This window comes from Simochromis diagramma, unplaced genomic scaffold (genome assembly GCF_900408965.1).
Source record: "Simochromis diagramma unplaced genomic scaffold, fSimDia1.1 OVJJ01000201.1, whole genome shotgun sequence".
NCBI classification, from domain to species: domain Eukaryota; kingdom Metazoa; phylum Chordata; class Actinopteri; order Cichliformes; family Cichlidae; genus Simochromis; species Simochromis diagramma.
The window spans coordinates 332,303-352,228 of NW_024387223.1; the positions used below are offsets into that span (position 1 = coordinate 332,303).

Consider the following 19,926-nt stretch of genomic DNA (forward strand, 5'->3'; position numbering starts at 1 on the left):
GAAGATCTTCTGGTCTGAAAGAGGAAACAACACAGAGCAGAGAGGTAAGGGGACAAACTGCTCAGCTCACAGGGAGAAGCAAACAGAGAGCACAGGTATGGTGTGATCTGTTCCTTCAGTGTGACAGATCCCAAAATAACAAATGAGTCATAAGCAAACAGACTTTATTTAAACAGCAATTATTACAGTGATTCACACTGATGAGAGATTGTTGTCTAAGAACTGATTTAACCCTGATTTCAATGTTTGTAAAGTAATAAACTTGCAGACAAAAGCTTTGAGTGCAGCTAAAAGTAAATAGAGCAGGTATAGAAGAAGGGGAGGAGTCAGGTGGTAACAGACACTCATATCCAGGTTATCAGACTTTGCACTGAACCTCCTTTCTGAAACAGATCACCACCTCCATTGTCAAATTTGCTGACGACACTGTTCTTGTGGGCCTGATCTCCGACAACATCGAGACGGCCTACCTGGAGGAGATTAGGAACCTGGAGACCTGGTGCCAGGAGAATAACCTCCTCCTAAACATCAGCAAGACTAAGGAGCTGATCGTGGACTTCACTACAAAGCAGGCGAGGAATTACAAACCCCTCATCATCAGTGGCACGCCAGTGGAGAGAGTGGACAGTTTCCGATACCTGGGTGTCCACATCACTCAGGACCTGTCATGGTCCTGCCACATCAACTCCCTGGTTAAGAAAGCCCGTCAGCGTCTCTTCTTCCTCAGAAGACTTAGAGACTTCCATCTGCCACTGAAGGTGCTCAAGAACTTCTACTCCTGCACCATCGAGAGCGTCCTGACGGCAAACATCTGCACCTGGTTTGGGAACAGCACCAAGCACGACAGACGAGATCTGCAAAGGGTGGTGCGCTCAGCCGAACGCATCATTCAATCAGAGCTCCCTGACCTGCTGTCCGTCTACACCAAGCGGTGCAAGTCCAAAGCTAGGAAGATTATGATGGACCTCTACCATCCCAACAATGGACTCTTCTCACTGTTGAGGTCTGGGAAGCGCTTCCGCTCCCTTAAGGCCAAAACAGAGAGAATGAGGAGGAGCTTCTTCCCCCAGGCTATTCGGGGCCTGAACCAGGTGTAGGACTGGACTCTCCCACACACATTACATCACTATAAGACTGGACTCTCACACACATCACATCACCACACGCACCACCATACATTTCCTATAATTTATAGTCTTTATAATCTCTTTCTGCTATCTGCACATTTTTTACTGTAAATGTCTAAGTTGATTTGTAAATTTTGTAGTAACCTGTAAATTGTAAATACTGTAAAACTTTTTTCTGTCATTTAATGGTCGGCCATTGCACAGCTACAAGCATTTCACCCCCATGTCATACTGTGTATGGTTGTGTGTGTGTGTGACAAATAAAATTTGAATTTGAATTTGAATTTGAGATCAGTTTTATGCTGCTTTAACTCTTTATTTGTGGTGCAGTGTCAAGCCACGGGAATGAATCAATGAGCACAGGTCACGTCAGTGTGTGGTGTTGTTTTCAAATTTAGAGTCAGGATGTTGGATCTGCAAAAGACTGATTGCCCTTACTCCCATATATGTTGGCTTGGATTTGTCAGTATAAGTAAACTGGCTTGGTAGTATACTCTGGGAGAGCACTAAGATAACAACACAACAGTGCATTCCAGGAATGTTCCCAACCTGACCTGTACTGTGTGTGGTCATGTTTAGACCCATTTGTGAGAACAGAAAATTGGCATGCTACTCTACTCTACAACTCTACTTGTGGAGATCAACAGTCACTTATGGGCACAAAATATGGATCCCCATGAGTTTGAAGGGATTTTTGAGGCACAAAATGTTGCTTTAGTGTCAGGGTTACAATTAGGTTAAAGTTAGGTTTAGGCATTCATTTTTGAAGGTTAGGGTTAGCAGCTAGGGAAAGCATTATGTCAATGAGATATCCTCGCTAAGATATGAAAATGAGCGTGTGTGTGTGTGTGTACAAGCTAGATTTCACCTGCTGAGGCAAACATAAGGAGGCAGAAGGAGAGTAAAGGCAGCCAGGTAGACGATGAAGCAGAACCAGACATTTCCTCCTCATCTATCTCTGCTGATCCGACACTTAAAGATGCTGTAGATATCCAAAGGATGGTGCCATTTTCTGAGAGTAAGAGGCTTTAGATCTGCCTACATTACCCCAAAGTTGTTGAACTAAAGTGAGCGGGATGACTGGTGTGTTTATTTTCAGCAGCTCGCTGTGTTTGCCTTTCAAGGAAGATGGAGTTAATCTGTTTCAGAACGAAAAAGAAAAACAAGGGTGGAGTTCTAAAAAACACAGGATCCTGTTTCAGAGCTGTTCATCTTTAAAAAAGAGCTTCACCTGAAAGGCCTCATAGAAATGATGTATCTTGTGACAGTATAAGACAAATTCTGGTTTAAAACACCCATCCAATATAATGTCAATACAAAAGCACCAAATTGCAACAGCAGTTTCCTTTGGGATGCTTCATATTGTAATGTGAAGATCTTGCCATAATACAGAGAAAAAACACAACAATCAGAAGACCCCCTATGATCAAGCACTTGGCAACGAAGGGAAGGAAAACAGTAAGAGACCTCCAGCAGAGCCAGGCTCAGGGAGGGCTGTGACCAGTTGAGGGTGAGGGGAGAAAGACAGGATAAAATACATGCTGTGGAAAAGATCCAGAGATTAATAGCAAGTATGATTTAATGCAGAGAGGACAATTAACACATAGTGAGTGAGAAAGGTGACTGGAAAGGAAAAACTCAATGCATCATGGGAATCCCCCAGCAGCCTACGTCTATTGCAGCATAACTAAGGGAGGATTCAGGCTCACCTGGTCCAGCCCTAACTATATGCTTTAGCAAAAAGGAAAGTTTTAAGCCTAATCTTGAAAGTAGAGATAGTGTCTGTCTCCTGAATCCAAACTGGAAGCTGGTTCCACAGAAGAGGGGCCTGAAAACTGAAGGCTCTCCCTCCCATTCGACTTTTAAATACTCTAGGAACAACAAGTAGGCCTGCAGTGCGAGAGCGAAGTGCTCTAATAGGGTGATATGGTACTACAAGGTCATTAAGATAAGATGGGGCCTGATTATTTAAGACCTTGTATGTGAGGAGCAGGATTTGAATTCAATTCTGGACTTAACAGGAAGCCAATGAAGGGAAGCCAAAACAGGAGAAATATGCTCTCTCTTTCTAGTCCCTGTCAGGACTCTTGCTGCAGCCTTTAAATCTGTTTCCTGGTGGCCTGTTGTTGGTTTTGGACATACTGCTTTTTAATCACACCGAAATAGAAACTAATCGAGTGAGGAAAGGAGATCAGTCACACAGGGTGTTGTATCAGACAGATTTATGGAACAGAAAACATCAACAAACAAAGAAGCTAAGAGTCATTATTACACAATGGCAGGCAGGAGAGCACCAAGCCGAATGAAGTGACAGCAGCAGATTATACAGCGTGAGAATGCAGGGTCCCGGACCTGGAAACATGCCCCGCCCACCAGGACAGTGAAACACATTCAGAGGGTCAGTGACTGTGACCATTTCTATTGCAGATATAAGAAACACACCTCACACATTGTTTCCTGGTCATTTTGGTGAGATAATGTCTGACTCTGGCTGTGTTTTACCCTGAAGTTACACTAACAGTGTGCTGTGGGTTCTCTGGGACGTGTCCAGCAGGATTTCACAACATGCAGGCTGAACACACACACTTTAGCCAGAGGTTGGGATGTGGTTTGATGTTGTTCATCTAAACACTTTCTCATCAGAAGTCAGTGGTTGAAACAAAGAGAAGGTTGAAACAGGAACACCTCCTGATCATGTCCTTCTATTAACTACAGAGAGACACAACCTGTTTCTGTAAATCTCACACAGAATTAATCAAATCAGTGCTTCTATTAATATCATCATAATTTTATTTTATTTTTTGAACAAAAGAGCCACACACACACACACAAACTACCCTCAGAGGCAATAGGACAGTAAATGAAAGCATCACACATGTGCTTGTGTTGCCTTCAGGTTCTGTAGGTTTTAGAATTTATTGATGCCAAAAACAGAAACTTTCTCATGATGTTCAATGGAGAGAGAACCACAACACTGACAGCCAGTCAAAGTGAAAGGAGAAGAGAAAGAGCAGCGATTTACTCAAAGCGACTGTGAACTGAGTGTTGGTTTGATATCACTGAGTAGTAGGATGGAGGAAACGTCTCTGCTGTGTCTGCTCTGTAAGTTCACTCTGTGTTTTTCATGCCTCTGCTGTCTTCTTCAATGTAAAAACTGAGTTTAACTGTGTTAAGTTTAATTTCTCACTGCTGAGCTGCACCACAAACCAAGGTCAGTAACCTTCTTCTGTCACACTGTAAACCTGACTCACTCTCTCAGGAGACTGTGGGACACATTTATTAAGAACATGGTGCAGATCAATAAAAACATCAAACTCTTCTGTCATAATAGTGTTATTTTACTCCTGCTGACTCTGTTAATTAAATGAAACTCGTATACATGTCTGACTTCAAGACTTCTGCTTCTTAATGAAAACTCTCATTTAAGAAAGTATAGAAAGAGACATTAAAAGCTCAACATACAAATAAATATAGAAAGAGTAAATAAACAGGGATTAGTAGCTTCCATACTCCATTAGAACATTTATTTTTATTTGATTTTTAATATATCTTATTAAATATAACTATATGTAAACACACGGTTGTTGTGGGTTTTTTAATTAGATTATAATATCTGTTTTAATGCCATGCAGTGACAGCTGGTAATGAATGGAAACAGGAAATATGGGGTTAAAAGTTAACCTCTGAAAATCAACAGGGGAATGGCAGCAGGTGTTTTAGAAATGCAGCAGTTATTGAAAATAGACATCACTTCACTTTTGTGTGTATGTCTGTCCTAGTGTTCATAACACTGCAGGTCAACAGGAGTCACAAAGTGTCATAAATTCAGTTGTTGTGAAAGGTGTCTGATTGCTAAAAAAATGTACATAATGTGCTGTATATCCTCTTTTCTTCTTCCTCACAGCTCGTCTGACTGTGAGTCCCAGCAGCTCTCAGCTCTATATAGGAGGCTCTGTGTCTCTGAGCTGTGAGGAGGACGACAGCTCTGCTGGATGGACTCTGAGGAGAAACACAAACACGGAAAACAGGACTCTGTGTGAGGTCGACTGGGGAAAAAAGAATAGTTCTTCCTGGAAAATCACTGATCTCTTTATATGGGACAGTGGAGTTTACTGGTGTGAGTCCAGAGAGGGTCCCATCAGTAACATGGTTAACCTGACAGTCGCTGGTAAGCTGAGTGTGTGGAGTTAGTATTGATGAAGCTGTGTGTAAATGGATGAAATGCTGTAGTTTGTCTCTGTGTTGAGGTGGATCAGTGATCCTGCAGAGTCCTGTCCTCCCTGTGATGGAGGGAGATGACGTCACTCTGCTCTGTAAAACAAAGACCACTCCCTCCAACCTCCCAGCTGCTTTCTATAAAGATGGCTCCCTCATCAGGAAGCAGCCTACAGGTCACATGACCATCCAGCATGTTTCCAGGTCTGATGAAGGCCTCTACAAGTGTGACATCAGCGGTCATGGAGAGTCTCCATCCAGCTGGATCACTGTCACAGGTGACACACTCACCTGTCTGTGTTTCTGCAGCTTTCAACATTCACAATGTGACGACAACTTAATGACTGTGTTTGCTTTATTTTAGAGAGAAACACCACCACACCTCCACCTACATCCACACCTCCTCCTGGTTGCACCTCTTGTGATACATCACTCTCCCCGCCTGTTGTCTCTGTGTTGTCATTCTTTTTAACAGTCTGTGTTGCAGCTCTACTTATTTCAATAATTCTGTTGATAAAACTTTGTGATGTTAGAAAACCTGAAGGTGACACTCGGACCTCTGGATTTGACTCAGGTTTGGTTTTTTCAGAACTATGTAAAAGTATATCAATGACTTTAAACGTGTCATCAAAACTTGCACAGCGTCATACTGCTGTTCCTTTTGGTTTGCTTCAGCTAATCAAGTGGAAGCTATAGAAGACAATCCAATCAGTGACGTCTTATGTGACATCGGACAGAGCAGAGGTGGTGTTCATGTTCTTTGTTTCTACTAATGAACAAATAAATGAATGAAAATGATTATCTGCTCTTCTTCCCTTTTCTGGGAGGCAGTGGGGAGGTAGAGCGTACAGCCCGATCCAGCGGGGAGGTGTGGGAAGCCAGATCAGGCTGCCTTTCCTCATAACAGCCATCCCTCAAGATTCTCGCCATTTAAAGCAATGCATTATCAGGGACTACAACATCTAGTCCTTTTACTGAATCGAATAAATAAATCACTCAAATAAACAAATAGCTCATCCTTCAGCTACCTTTTGACCACCAATTGACCTTTGACCTTTCTGTTTACATCATTCTCCTCGTGTCTGTGTGGGTTCTCTCTGGGCCCTCCAGCTTAGTCCCACTGCCTAAGACATATGAGTGAAGTTATTTGGTGATTCTCGAGTGATTGTGATTGAGTGTGGATAGTTTGTCTTGCTACAGTCTGTTTTGTATCGCATCTTTCACACTAAGCCTGGGACAGTCTCCAGACCCCACTTGAGCATAAAGTGCTAAGTATTTTTTAAACAGGTCGAAAGTAGTTGTTGTGTGTTTGTTGATGAACCATAACAGGGAGCATCTATTGTTTTTAGCCTATGATTAACAGGAAACTAACAGCTCTGTGGATTCCAGTTTCTGATGAAAACACTCCAGTGCTTTTTTATTAATAGACACGAGCCTCCAGAATTTAGTCCATCGTCCTCAGCCTCTCCAGCTTTTTATATACAGATGTAAATTGACTGATACTAAAAAGAACACATAGATATAGATAAAGGACATGAATGATTTTTGTATCTTATTCAAATCAGCCGCAGAGGTAGCTTTCAGGCTGTATAACTTGCATTGATGTCCTCTGTGTGTTTTGTTCCGCAGGGATAAATCGGTATGCACTCTACTCAACAGTGAGGAAAAAAACACCACTTATTCACAAATCGTGAAAGAGAAACAAATCAAAGTCAACAGGTGCGGCTTCTCTCCTTTGTTTCTGTCATTGTTCCGAATCAGAACAAGATCCCAGCACGTTGATATTTTAGTCTGTATCAAAAGGACACTGATCAATGGCCATGAGTGCCAGTCACAGAGAGATGGGGAATGGCTGCAATCACAGCATTGTAAGATGGTGACAGATGTACGCTTAGGCCCTTTTCACATAAATGGTCTCCATGACTTTCTGCTCAAACCAGCTTTCATGTGTACATCCTCATCATTGAAAGAGTGTCCACTGGCCTGTAGCCATATATAGACTGTGACGTTTTGGCATTTGTGCCGGGGGCGCTCGATTCTTGGGGCAGACCAGTTTTTGGCGCAGCATATTTTGGGGTTTTGCGTCAGTATTGAAAAAGCTGAGATGCACTTTCTTTAATTAGTGGAGCAGGAAAAAGAAAACACCAGGAACTGTGTTTAGACCTGTTAAATTGACATAATGATGTTTGTCTTTCCAGAGTTTCCATCAGAGTCAGATGCCATCTCCCCCCTAAAAGATGTAGTCCACCAGTCCAACCACTGCAGTCCAGCTGAGGGTCTCGAATCCGTCCACCCAACACCCCAGATAACAATTACTTGTATAACCGATTAGTAGATATCTTCTGTTCTTTACATGGAGTTACAGTCACACAACTTTTGTGAGACAAGAAAATCAATTCAACAGTGAAAAAGATTTTTATTAAAAAAAAAAAAAAAAAAGACTAAAACAAAAAGCAATAATAATAATTGTCTTTATCACCACAGCAATTATCTGGTTTCTCTGCAGGATCGGTTAGCTTTGGTCTCATTTCTTTGTTCTTATTTGTGTGGTTCTGTGGGTTTTACAAAGATTTCTGATCAAAATTTGAGGCGTTGTGGCAAACCCGTGCACACTTTTCTTCACTTTAACCAGACTGTAAACAGCATGAACATCATTCAGAAGGTCGACAGTGCACAGAATATATTTAGAACAAACTGTACGTGTCTATTTGTACATTTTGATTCAAGGCAATTGAATTTATGAGACTTTACTTCAGTTGTTTTTCAAACTAAGGATGCCTCCATAGTATTATATCTTTCGAATTATGCAGCTGCACACATTCATCTTAGCATGTTTTTCAGTGTTTGTGGACACAGGGTATAGATTTTCTTTTAAACTTCTATGGCTGATTGCTTTGCTACTACATTGTTCTTCAGTTTATTGCTATTATGTCAGTTTTATCAAAGAAAAAGAAATAAATATTACATATATTGTGAGGATCAATGTTCAAACAGGTCATGTTTTTGATGCAGTTGTAAGTGCCGTGTTTGATTGTGATATTTGCCTGTAAGTTGCACAATTGTGAGTCATTATGTTGCTGTGTATAATTAAATGACAATGAAAAAACAAATGTAATGCTTATTATTAACAAAATTCATGTGAAGCAGCAAAGTTAATAAATTCAAATATGAAGGCTTTTTTTCGCTGACTTAATTTCATGGATACAAATACAAAACAACAATTCATTGTTCCGGGTAAAGTACTACTTTAATAGATATAAATCAGGTTTTATCATATATATTAGTTCTTTAGACAAATTTTAAACTGCATTTTTGTACATAGTTTCCATAAAGACAATGATGAATCTGTGCCTGTCATAAAAACTGACAACAAATGGATCAGAGCCACATCTGTATGTTTTAAAGAACAATCTAGTGAAAGCTAGCTTGCTGTGACAGTTGACTCTTTAGCTGCATCGTAACAAATGCAATGTACTGCAGGCTCACAGGTAAACAATTCTATCAGTACTTTCAAAGTCTTAAAACTGTAAATCTTATGTGGATTTAGAATTGATCAGTTGACTGTGTTGTGCCCCCTGGTCTGACAAGTGGCTGGGAGGTGTGCAATCCTAGATCCTGCAGCTGTGCATTAAAATAAAGAGGCACAGATCATGAGCTTGTTTACAGTTTCAACTGCAGGATTTATTCTGCAGATTTGCCTCCGAAGGGGGTTTACGTTCCTCCTGAGCATTATGCGCCATCTAGTGGTATCTTTAAGTAATGCCATAGAACATGTAAAGTGTAGTGGATAACACTGATTCAGCAAATATAATAAGACATAATAAGCACAAAAAATATAACGGGGGTGTCCATTTTTTTTACCTTGTTTGAAGACATGAACTGAACTTAAATCCCCATAAGTTATGAATGATCTTCTATTCTATTCTATTCAATTTTATTTATATAGCACCAAACCACACCAACAGTCGCCTCAAGGCGCTTTATATTGTACAGTATATCCTATAATAATACATATGGTGAAAAACCCAACAATCATATGACCCCTTATGAGCAGCACTTTGGCAACAGTGGGAAGGAAAAACTCCCTTTTAACAGGAAGAAACCTCCAGCAGAACCAGGCTCAGGGACGGGCGTCCGTCTGCTGCGACCTCCTGCTTCTTATCCCTTAACTTTTTAACTATTAGTTTAACTCATATTTCTGGCTTAAACACACATTTTTAACCTTTTACAAATGCTCGAAAGTGTTTATGTTTGAAAGTGTCAACAGTCAGTGCTGCAGAGAACTGTCTTTGTTGCAGAACCAAAAGTGACCACTAGCAGAGTAATATAAAGGTTGTAACAGAAGTAGTGGCTTAAAACCAAATGGTGATTTCTCAATTTCTATCTAAAGTCTCTATTTTATTTTCTTGTAGCGTATTGTACCCTCCTCCTAACGAGGAGTGTATCAACTTTATCATGACCATGCACTGCAAATGTTGTTAAAAAGAAACTTTAGCAAAAAAAACTTATTTCTAACACATGAAATGGAACAATAATTAAAAGAAAGACTGTTGAAATAATAAGTAGTGTACATCTCTCTAATACATTTGGATTTGAGTGCAAATGTCTTGGCCTCTCAGTTGGATACTTGAACATATTCTTTTGTTATTGCAAAATTCAAACTAGACCTGATCTGATTTACAGTCTCCAAGGTGAAGCTTGAGCACGCCCTTATTATGCAGCTCCACCCAGTGGGAAAACTCATTTGGCATTGCATGGATTTTCCTATTATAGGGTGCATTATCATAGTAGTGGTTAGTCAGGGGAAAGAGTTTATCTGGGTGATTACTAAATGGCCAGAATCCATACAGATGCACCGTTTCACAAAATTCCAGTGCCAGGGTAGTCAGATATAATCCAGTGCTAGGTCGATATTCCTTTAACCCCAGAGATTCCCAGAATATGACCAGTCTTTCGAGATACCTAGGGTTTATGAAGATTGGTTGGATAGGGATATCCATGTCCTCAATGGCATACACAGCCCGCTGACACACACCCCTACTAAAACCAAAGGAGAAGCAAGGAAAGAGAAGCAGGGAGTTGCCATACTGTTGGAGACTGTCTGCAAACGCCCGGCGACGTCCCGTCAGTGACCCATACCTGCAAATTAACGCATGACTTAAAGCAACAAGACATAAACTAACAAGTCGGTTCAATGTCGGGTTCATTAATTGCTCACTTATGCATGAAGATGCTTGGGTTTGCTGTCACAAGGTTAGTCTTCCTGCCGACATCATTGTGAAATTCTTTTTCCAGAGGAGGAAGGTTGCACCTGAAATAACATGAAATATTACATACAGAGAGAAGAGTCCTCATCACGATTTCCATTCCTTACAGTGAACATCTTTCTCACCTAATAACAAAATCAGATGAATCAATCATTTTTCCACAGCCGCTGTTTGTTAGAATCCCACCGCTCCCAACAATTGAACAAGTGTCCCATCTCTTTTTTGAGAAAGGATTCTCCTGGAAGTGACATCAACAGATTATAAATAACAAAGAGCAACATTTACAGTGCTTGTAACATACAGTGTGTGAAAGACAACTACTCATTGTATTTAGGAACTGATGTGATTTAATCCTTTAAGGATGATGACAAAACGTAGTCAAGTCATGTTTGAAAATTTGAAGAACAACAGAGACATGAAACATTCAGCAAATTTTGTCTTCATACTAGTTCATTCATAAACAACAAATTACAAGACCAGTTCCTGTGTTTAGGAATAACATACTTTTATAAAGATTTTGAAAAGCTCCGGGGTCACAGAGATGACACTCCTGTCCTTGTCACAAACAATCTTAGATCCCACTGGAGTGTTTTCCTGAGTGACGATGCCATTGTTGGATCCATTGCAATTGATGCTCAGCTGTAATCTTGATAAATTAAAAACAAATGAAAAACAAATAAAAGAAAGCATAAAAAGTAAAATTAGTTTTGGTGTTGAGATGGAAGATTTGCAAGACAGTAAAAACTTAAGGCGTGGAAAAATCAGAGACAGATAAAGTTCACAACAGTCCATAACAGTGATTTTATGAGAAACCAAACGCAGACAAAAGGAGACAAAACTGAGATTAAGTCAGAGTATTTTTTATTAAGGCATATTTACAAAAGTAGGAAAAACAAAGATAACAAAACTAAACTGAGGAACATTTAAATTAGGTATTTAAATAAATAAACACAAACCCTTGAAGGGTAGGAAGAAACCTTGGTATATCGTTGAAACAAGAAAACACGAGGAGGTAGTCACTGGAGGAAAACTGGAGGAAATGAAGCTGAAAATATTTTTCAACTTATCTTTGCTAACAGCATGACTCAGATATTCTAGGATCTGGATATAATAGTTCCAGCCAATTCAAGAAGTCAAGACAGATTCCTTAAATTTAGACAGTCCTTCAAAGTAGCAAATGATCCTAATGTCTCTGATCAGGGTAAACAAATGATGCCCTCTGGAAAGTGAGAGCTCTCTTAAATGTGACAAGACGGACTCAGTCTGCCGAGACCATGGAGGAATGACTGTCTTCATACATCTGTACCAAATCACAACTTCAGAGTGGTCTGTTCATCTGGACGTAGCACTTTTAGTGGGAGAAATGCTTCGTCATTCATTCAAGTGGCTTCTTCTGTCTCAGCTGACTGCAGGTTGTCCCATTTTCATTGTTCATTCAGTGGTGCTAGTTTCAGTCATTGTGCAAATGTGTTGTTTATAGATTGGGGAAACCTGCAGTCAGCTGAGACTCAAGGAGTCGCTTGGATGAGTGACGAAACATTTCTTCCAATGAAAACACTACGTGAACAGAATTACTTACCTGGATGACTGAGCATGCATCAAGACATATTACATATCACTTCTTATCCTTAATGAATGTTGCGTGTTCTCATTTTGCCCTTGTTCAAGCTTCCCAGAAGCTGGTTTGTCCTCCTCTGAGCATTCACGTTCCTGCTCTACTTTCTGGCCCTCCTCTACCTCATCTCTGCTTCCTCTAAAGAGGGCTTGTTCAGATTAAATAGAACAAGAATCCAAAACATTAAAATATGTTAAAAACACGCATAGTAGTTTGGACCCGGAAGCAGAGTTCATACGTCATCAATTAAAGATTGGGTATCCCACCTGCTGTGAATGTTTTAATGCAGTACAGTTATTATTAACATCGCTTGTTACATCCTGTTTATGACAGTTCAAATAAATAACATTCATATAAGAGATAAAATTGTCTTGTGTAAACTGTATGTGGTGTTAAATAGGCCTATACCAGTGTACTTTAATGTCGGTCATAAGGGTGGTACTTTAAGAGCCATATATTTTATGAGGTGCTCTGAGGAGCTTGGAAAGGAAAGTGTCTGGACTTCTTTAAGTTGCTTGAAGACGTTTCACCTGTCATCCGAGAAGCTTCTTTAATTTAAGTTCAAATGGGGGAGAGTCCCAGATTTAAGCCCTATGGTAGTGAACCCCCAAAAGGGACAATGGAGCCCCTATTGATTCTCTACTTAATCACACGAGTCAAGGTGTGAAAACAGGTGTAGGCCACGATTAGCCAAGGTTTCTTAGGGGACACTCCCATGGGGCTTAAATTCTCTATGCCTCACTCAGCCATCTGTCAAAAATTGCATGATCATTGTTAGTGCAATGGTGATGTGGGAACAGGATGTGTGTGTGAACTCAAAAGTCCCAGGATGATAATTGGGTTCATCTGAATATTTGCTTTTCATTTTACCACTCATCCAAGTGACTTCTTCATTCTCAGCTGACTGCAGGTTTCCTCAAACTTAAACAGTACCTTTGAATAAATATCAAAACACTTTAATGATTGTTATGATCCAATAGACCAAAGGCATTAGAATCATTCACACGGAGCTCTGGAATGGCTGAAATCACACCATTATAAAAGTCTCAAAGAGTTACCCTTAGATCCAGCTGGAATTTATTTTTATCCTTAAGGCTATTATGTCAAAATTAACATCACACGTTTGTTTTATCCTTTACCACACACAGTTATGTATTGTAGACTAGTAAGAAGTGTTGGAAGTAGTCTATAACACTGACAACAACAGGCACAGACAGAAGCTCCTTCTCTGAGGAATTTGAGGGGGATGGTCTGCCTGGACTGCTGATGGCACCAGAGGGGAAAAAACTTTAAGACTGACTCTGTTAGAAGAAAGAGGCCCATAAAGAAGCTCTCTTCCCCACTTTCCTTTTCCTTCCCCCCTCCCCATCTCTGTATGCAGGCCTGACCAGAGTGCAAGAGGTGGTTGCTATGGTAATGGGATTTTATTTTTCTTGAAAAAGGCTCATGTCTGTATAAGGAGATGTATAGAGAGAGGTACAAGAAACCTGAGCAGATATCAGACCTAAGGCCACCCTCAGTTGTTTCAACCAAGCATGTTAAGATTCTGTTTAAAAGTGTACACTGCCTGGGTGTGGTGCTCTTTGTTCATTTGGGTCTCCTGAGTGAGCACAGACAAGGCAGCCGTTTTAACCTTGAACTGCTTAATAAAATAAAATGTACTTTGAGCATATTTGTCTTATTCCTCAAAAACCCAACAATTTTGTAAAACCTTGGGCCCGCTCTTGTCTGTCAGATGACGATTATGTTGTCCTCACTAAGCGACACGACCGCCTTCCTCTCCTCCATGGATGCTGGAACATTTGCATTGCTGAGGCAAGCCAAAACCATCATTCGCAGTTGCTCTGCGTCCACATCCGTAGTGTTGGTTCAGGTTTCTGAATCTGTGGCTGTGATCAGCTCCACTAGTGGAATTTGTCTCTACATCACAGCAAAGTTCAACATTTTTGCAAGAGAATTTTCTCTACTTGATTTAGTTGCCTCTCAGACAATTTTCCACCCACTTGTACACATCCTGAGTGTGAGTCTGCTAAACAAGTAAACCAAATCTTTATTTCTTTCTGGCTGGTCTTAGACTTTTAATTGTGGGCTGGTCAAAGGTCCCCTTTTCACGTGTCTTCTTAACTAAAACTAGTTTAAGCATATTGACGGGAAAATTTGTTTAGCCGTTTCGTTTAGCAAATGGCTCTTAGCCTTGACTGAAGAGCTTGTTTAAAGACCTTTAGGAGCAATCCTGCCTCATCTGCATTCGAGGATAAATAGCAGCTGTTTCCTGTAGTCTGCCGTCTTCCATGCTCGTACTCACATACTAGCTTCAGGCAGTTTTTATTTATTTATTTATTATTAACCAGAAATTCAAATAAAAATAAAACTCAACCATCAATCAATAATATCAGGATGTTAGGTCTTACCTGAATCTGTGGTAATTCTCCTCATGCTTTTTCCACGTTTGATTGTAGAGCTTTTTCACTTTATCAATGACTTCCCTGTAATGCACAAGCATTCCAGTACATTTAGTAACCTTCCTGCACTGGGTGTCTGTGAAGGTTCTGTCATCCAGGTCATCTTAGTCTAAGGAGCTTGAAAAGAAAAGCGTCTGGACTTTTTAAAAATTTTCTTTAAGACGTTTCACCTCTCACCCGAGAAGCTTCTTCAGTTCAAAGAGCAAATGGTGGATGTGGTGGCAGTGTCCCCCAAGGGGGGTCATGTTGACCATGTTGACGTCTTCAAGAAAAATAAAGAAGTTCTGACACTTTTCTTTCCAAGCTCCTTAGACCTACTCCTTCCTGCAGGGGGCTTACATGACTTAATCTTGACATAAAAATTGTAATTTCTTAATGAACAAGTCATGGCAATGTTTGCTCTTACTTGCAGCCTTTACAAAGTTCAGAGGGCTTTGGGGTCCTTCTTTGAGGATTTGGTCGGTGAAGCTCGACAAAACTGTGAGAAACAAATAAGAGATAAAATTATGACTCTTTCTTGAACCCTTCTTTGGTCTTGTTTTTTTTTCTGTTGTTCTTGTTTTGTTTACATCTCACGGGAGGTAATTTGTGATTTTAACTCATTTATTAAATCTGATCCCTGTTCTTATGTATGTTAAATATTTAAGATATTATTAGAGGGGTCTATGAGTTGTTGGAAATTTAAAGATTACAAATAATGCCTTAATTCACTTGAGAGATGTTTGTATCAGATATTGTATCTATACACAATGAGGTTTTTGTTTGTTTGGTTTTTTTTTTAATAGTCTTAAATGTCAACTCGAATATACCAACTGTGTTATTGGCAGCTGTTGTGCTATAAAACACAGACAGTTTGGTGCAGGCTAAACAGAATAGAATATAATAGAATAGAATAATCCTTTAATTGTCCCCACAAGGGGAAATTTGGTTAGTCTGCAGTATTGTATTGAAGTTTACAGTATTGCTGTTGTTGAGGTTGAACAGTTGCAGAACAGCTTTAGTGTTTACAGTCATAGTTCAGTCACATCAGTGGTGCCAGAGATCAGTTTCAATTTAATTTAAGATGATGATGGTGTTTAAAAATCAGTGAGTCAGTGTAAAAGTCAGAGCTCAAATGTGACATGATATTTGGTTACAAGCTAGAGTGTGATATTAACCATCGCTAGATACCAATAGAATTCCCTAAATGCTGTCACTGCAAACAAAAGGAATTGAAGTTTTAAGTATAGTTTTAATGATAAAAGAATTAAGCTTATTTGAACTTGAAGAAGCGGTCCAGAGTAAGTTGATATTTAGAATCCCCATTTAGCATTCCTATATGGCTATATATAATCAATATCAACAGTGACAGTAAGAAACACGTATAGTATATCTGCATATAGTAATCGGAATACGTTTCTGGTAACATTTGTGTGTAAACGTGTGCAATTGTGCCTGTAAGGACACATAAATACAGGGTAACAAAACACAGTTTGCATCTAATCAGATGTGCAAGAGCAGTAAGTGCAATACGAGCAGATTATATACAGATAAGGATAGTATAAAAGGCGGGAATAGCTATGAACAGATTATGTACAAGTAAGTTAAGTATACACAAATAAGTATTCAGATGTTTATATTGCTATACAGAGACCAAGGGTCCGTTCTTCGTACCTCGCTTACTACATCCAAGATAAAATGACACATCCAAGATCAAATCATCGCGCTAACTTTGAGCTCGCTATTCCGGTTCTCCGAACACACCTGTTGTTGTCGATTAGTACAGCTGGATGAAGTAATGTGAGATCACTGGGTGGCTTAACAGGGGCTACGCATCGATAGTAGAAACATTGATCGGCAACCCTTTGATTGGTCGGCGAACACTGCAAAGGCTGCAAAAGCAAGGAGAGAGGGCTGGCAGAAAGTTGCTGACAAATTAAACTAGTAAGTAATTTAATAATAATAATGGATTGGATTTATATAGCGCTTTTCAAGGCACCCAAAGCGTTTTACAATGCCACTATTCATTCACTCTCACATTCACACACTGGTGGAGGCAGCGACGGTTGTAGCCACAGCTGCCCTGAGGCAGACTGACAGAAGCCAGGCTGCCATATCGCGCCACCGGCCCCTCTGGCCAACACCAGTAGGCGGTAGGGTAGATTTATTATATTATATTACATTATATCCTCTTTCACATTAGAGCCACAACAGGACCCACTAGAACATGGGAACAAGTAAAAGTGAAATATAAGAATATCCTACAGAATGGTAATATTTATCACTTATATTGCTTTTAGTCTCTTGAAAAGAGACCCTGAAATAATCTGTTTGTTTATAACAGCAACCAAGAAAAGGGCAGAGCAAAAAAAGACAGGTGGTGGTCCTGCACCCCCTCGTCAACAAGTTGGTTAAGTGAATAATACCCTCATGGGAAAATCGATATCTCCCTATGAGCACACTGTCGCGCTGAGCTAAAGGATCCTGTCTATCCCGCAATATACGCTGAATTCTGAAAACTCTCCTTATCAATCTTGCACCTTCCACAATGGGTGGCTCGCGTATACGGACAGGACATGGCTGCGACAGGCTTCCCAAATCCACCTTCGCTTTTATAGCCGTGGTCTCTCATCTTGCTTACATGAAGTAATTTACTATTACTACTCTAAAATATGAATTACATCTGAAATAATCAAATACATGAAATAGAATGATTAATAGTACATTTCCCTTTTTTTAGGAAATGACCTGTATGTATCTGTATGAAATCAATGAAAGGATCAAGTACTGCATTATCTTTAGTTACATTGATAATATTTATTTATGGGAAGACAGTGGAAAAATATCGCTGTTGCTTTCGTATAAATGAAGCGGACATACCTGAGTGGCCGTGATCTAATCCTGTTTACATAAAGTAAGCCTGCTCCCAAGCAGGTTTACGCTTACGGATCTGTTGCTATGACAGCAAGTCCCGGATGAGCTTCGGAGAACCGAACGATCCAAGATCACGCGAAATCGTCAACAATCAAATCCAGCTAACTTACTTAGCGAGGTACGAAGAACGGACCCCAAATATACAGATGTGATGTTGTATACAAATGTATAGATGATCTATACTGCTATACAGATGGGATACACAGATATACAGATGTACTGTGAACCAACATGTAGAAAGTACCATACAAAGATATGTGGTGTGCTGGGAGTCCCATCATCCCCCTGGGACATTGTGTTTGCTCTGTTATGGTTTTGTAGCTGTTATAGGTCGTTTCTACCAATAGTGCAGTGTTGATTTGATTTACAGTTGTTGCGGTGGTAAAAAAGATTTGTTACACAATAAGTGAAGTTATGTGCAGGGTTACTGACCCCATTGGAAGCACAGTGTTGGTTGTTTTTTTATGTGCTGAATGAAAGAAGGTCCTCTATGTCTCGCTTGAGCTACAGCAATATCTGAAGGTTCAGTACCTCTTTGTAGATTCCCCACTTTGTGGTTTCTCAGCTCTTTACAACACCATACTATATATGACTTTATATTTCACTTTTACACTTCACGTCTGCCTTTCTTTCAAAATGAATCCTAACTAAAAAAAAAAAGTATTGTCAAAAAGAAATTAAGTGCAGCCAAGTTAATTAGAAATATACTTTTGTGTAATACTACATAATATACAAGTTATTCATGTCCAGTTATTTACAAATCAGAACCAATAATGTTGTGTAGTCAGAGTAAACCGGTCATGTGACTCTAACTTTATTTTCACTGCACAACAAAACTCGTATAAAAAGAACAATGCAAACAAAACAAACATACCAAATACTATGTTATTTCCTTAGAATGAAATACAGAGTGAGAGCTGAGGTTTGTGGTTACGTGTGAAAGAATGAATGACAAAGACATGAAGACATGTACTTCAGCTTTTACCAGAGTATTTTTTAACAAATATGAAATGTGCATTTCTACTTAAATTAAGCATGTTTGTATTTCTGCAACCTCAGGCTTATATTAGCATTTTACACAGCTTCCCAACTGTTGGGAAGCGTTTATCACAGTGCCATAAGCTACTTTTGATCAGAATACTTTGTTTCGTGACCTCTTGCTTTTATCTGTAAAATACAAAAGTACTCACTCACCTGTCCTCGATTGCGTACCAGGTAAGAGTGGTCAGCAGACTCCCCAAACAGAGGAGATTGATCATAATCGAGAGCTTTTTCCTCATGTCGCTCTAGTGCTTCACCTTTCTTAACACTTCGCTTTAACTCAGCTTTTTTTATGTACTTTTACCTCATATGTTGATACGGTTATCTGCCCGGTATTAAATCCGGTTCTTTTATATTCTTTACGGCCAAAAAGACACAGGGCTCAAAGTGGTCAAACTCAAAAAATGATCTTTAATTTTACATATTCCGGAATATGGAGACCCAGCAGACACACAGACGCGTCAGCCAAAGTCTGAAGCACAAACAGGAAGCCTAGTTATATTTATATACTCCCTCTAGTCGTCACACCAGGTGAGGTGGTGAGTGACAGGAGAGTGGTAGCTAAGCTGTCATCCCTGTTGGACAACATTTCACACCCCATGCATGAGACTCTGACAGCACTGAGCAGCTCCTTCAATGGGAGACTGCGGCACATTGCACTAGAGATTTGCATACTGTTGGGAGAAAACTCTGCAAAAAACCCAGGAGAAATAAAGACACAATGAGACAAAGTTACTTTCTTTGCTAAACGTGTACACGGGTGAGCTGCTGCTGAGAACAACCCACGCCATGCACAGTGGCTTGGCATTTTTTATAGGCACAGAGCACAGAGACAGTGAGAACAGGATAAGAAAATAATAAACAGATAAAATAAAACAACTCCATATATGGTTCTAGTCTAGTCAGCAGAGAGCTAAGAAAGATAAAACAATCTGAAACAATATGTCCTTGCTGAGAAAGTCTGAAAGACACTTCTAAACTACTTATCTAAACACAGCTTGTACATTTAAAAGAAGGTAAAGTTACATAGAATCATTTTTCCTCTAACACATACTTTGATGAGCATACTTTTTTTACCGTGTTGTGCAAAGCAATGACCAGTAGAACAATGCACATATTGTCCTCTAGTATAATGAGGAGGGAGAATCAATGTTCAGGAAGATCCAGGGTTAGAAGATAAAGAAAATATTGTCAATATTTAGAGCACATGCTACCCTTTCTCTGAAAAATCACATCAGCCACCTGCAGAAGTGGAACAAGGCTATGAAGTGAAGAAAAGTGATGAA

General features: G+C 39.8%; 2 protein-coding genes and 1 long non-coding RNA gene across 3 annotated transcripts in view; 2 read left to right on the top strand and 1 right to left on the bottom strand.

Annotated features, from left to right (window-relative positions):
- LOC120746634 (CD226 antigen-like) overlaps positions 1-19,926 on the top strand; it is a 344,409-nt gene that overhangs the window by 167,084 nt on the left and 157,399 nt on the right. The window lies entirely within an intron of this gene.
- Positions 5,662-7,740, top strand: LOC120746662. Its single transcript, XR_005698901.1, has 4 exons — positions 5,662-5,916; positions 6,018-6,086; positions 6,972-7,061; positions 7,541-7,740. It is a non-coding gene; the product is annotated as an uncharacterized LOC120746662 (long non-coding RNA).
- LOC120746628 (alpha-2,8-sialyltransferase 8F-like) lies at positions 9,375-19,111 on the bottom strand. Its single transcript, XM_040052058.1, has 7 exons — positions 18,794-19,111; positions 15,093-15,164; positions 14,636-14,710; positions 11,114-11,255; positions 10,735-10,847; positions 10,561-10,653; positions 9,375-10,481 (listed from the first exon to the last, which is right to left on the bottom strand). Exons 1-7 carry the CDS (start codon positions 18,877-18,879, stop codon positions 10,004-10,006), a joined length of 1,059 nt encoding a protein of 352 aa, XP_039907992.1. The 5' UTR covers positions 18,880-19,111; the 3' UTR covers positions 9,375-10,003.

Bases quoted from the DNA above. Each gene is read 5' to 3' on its own strand.
- LOC120746628 (XM_040052058.1), bottom strand. From the start codon at position 18,879: ATGAGGAAAAAGCTCTCGATTATGATCAATCTCCTCTGTTTGGGGAGT. The intron at 14,711-15,092 runs GTAAGAGCAAAC...TGTGCATTACAG, and splicing joins GAACTTTGTAAAGGCTGCAA to GGAAGTCATTGATAAAGTGA. The intron at 10,654-10,734 runs GTGAGAAAGATG...ATGTTATTTCAG, and splicing joins TCATCTGATTTTGTTATTAG to GTGCAACCTTCCTCCTCTGG.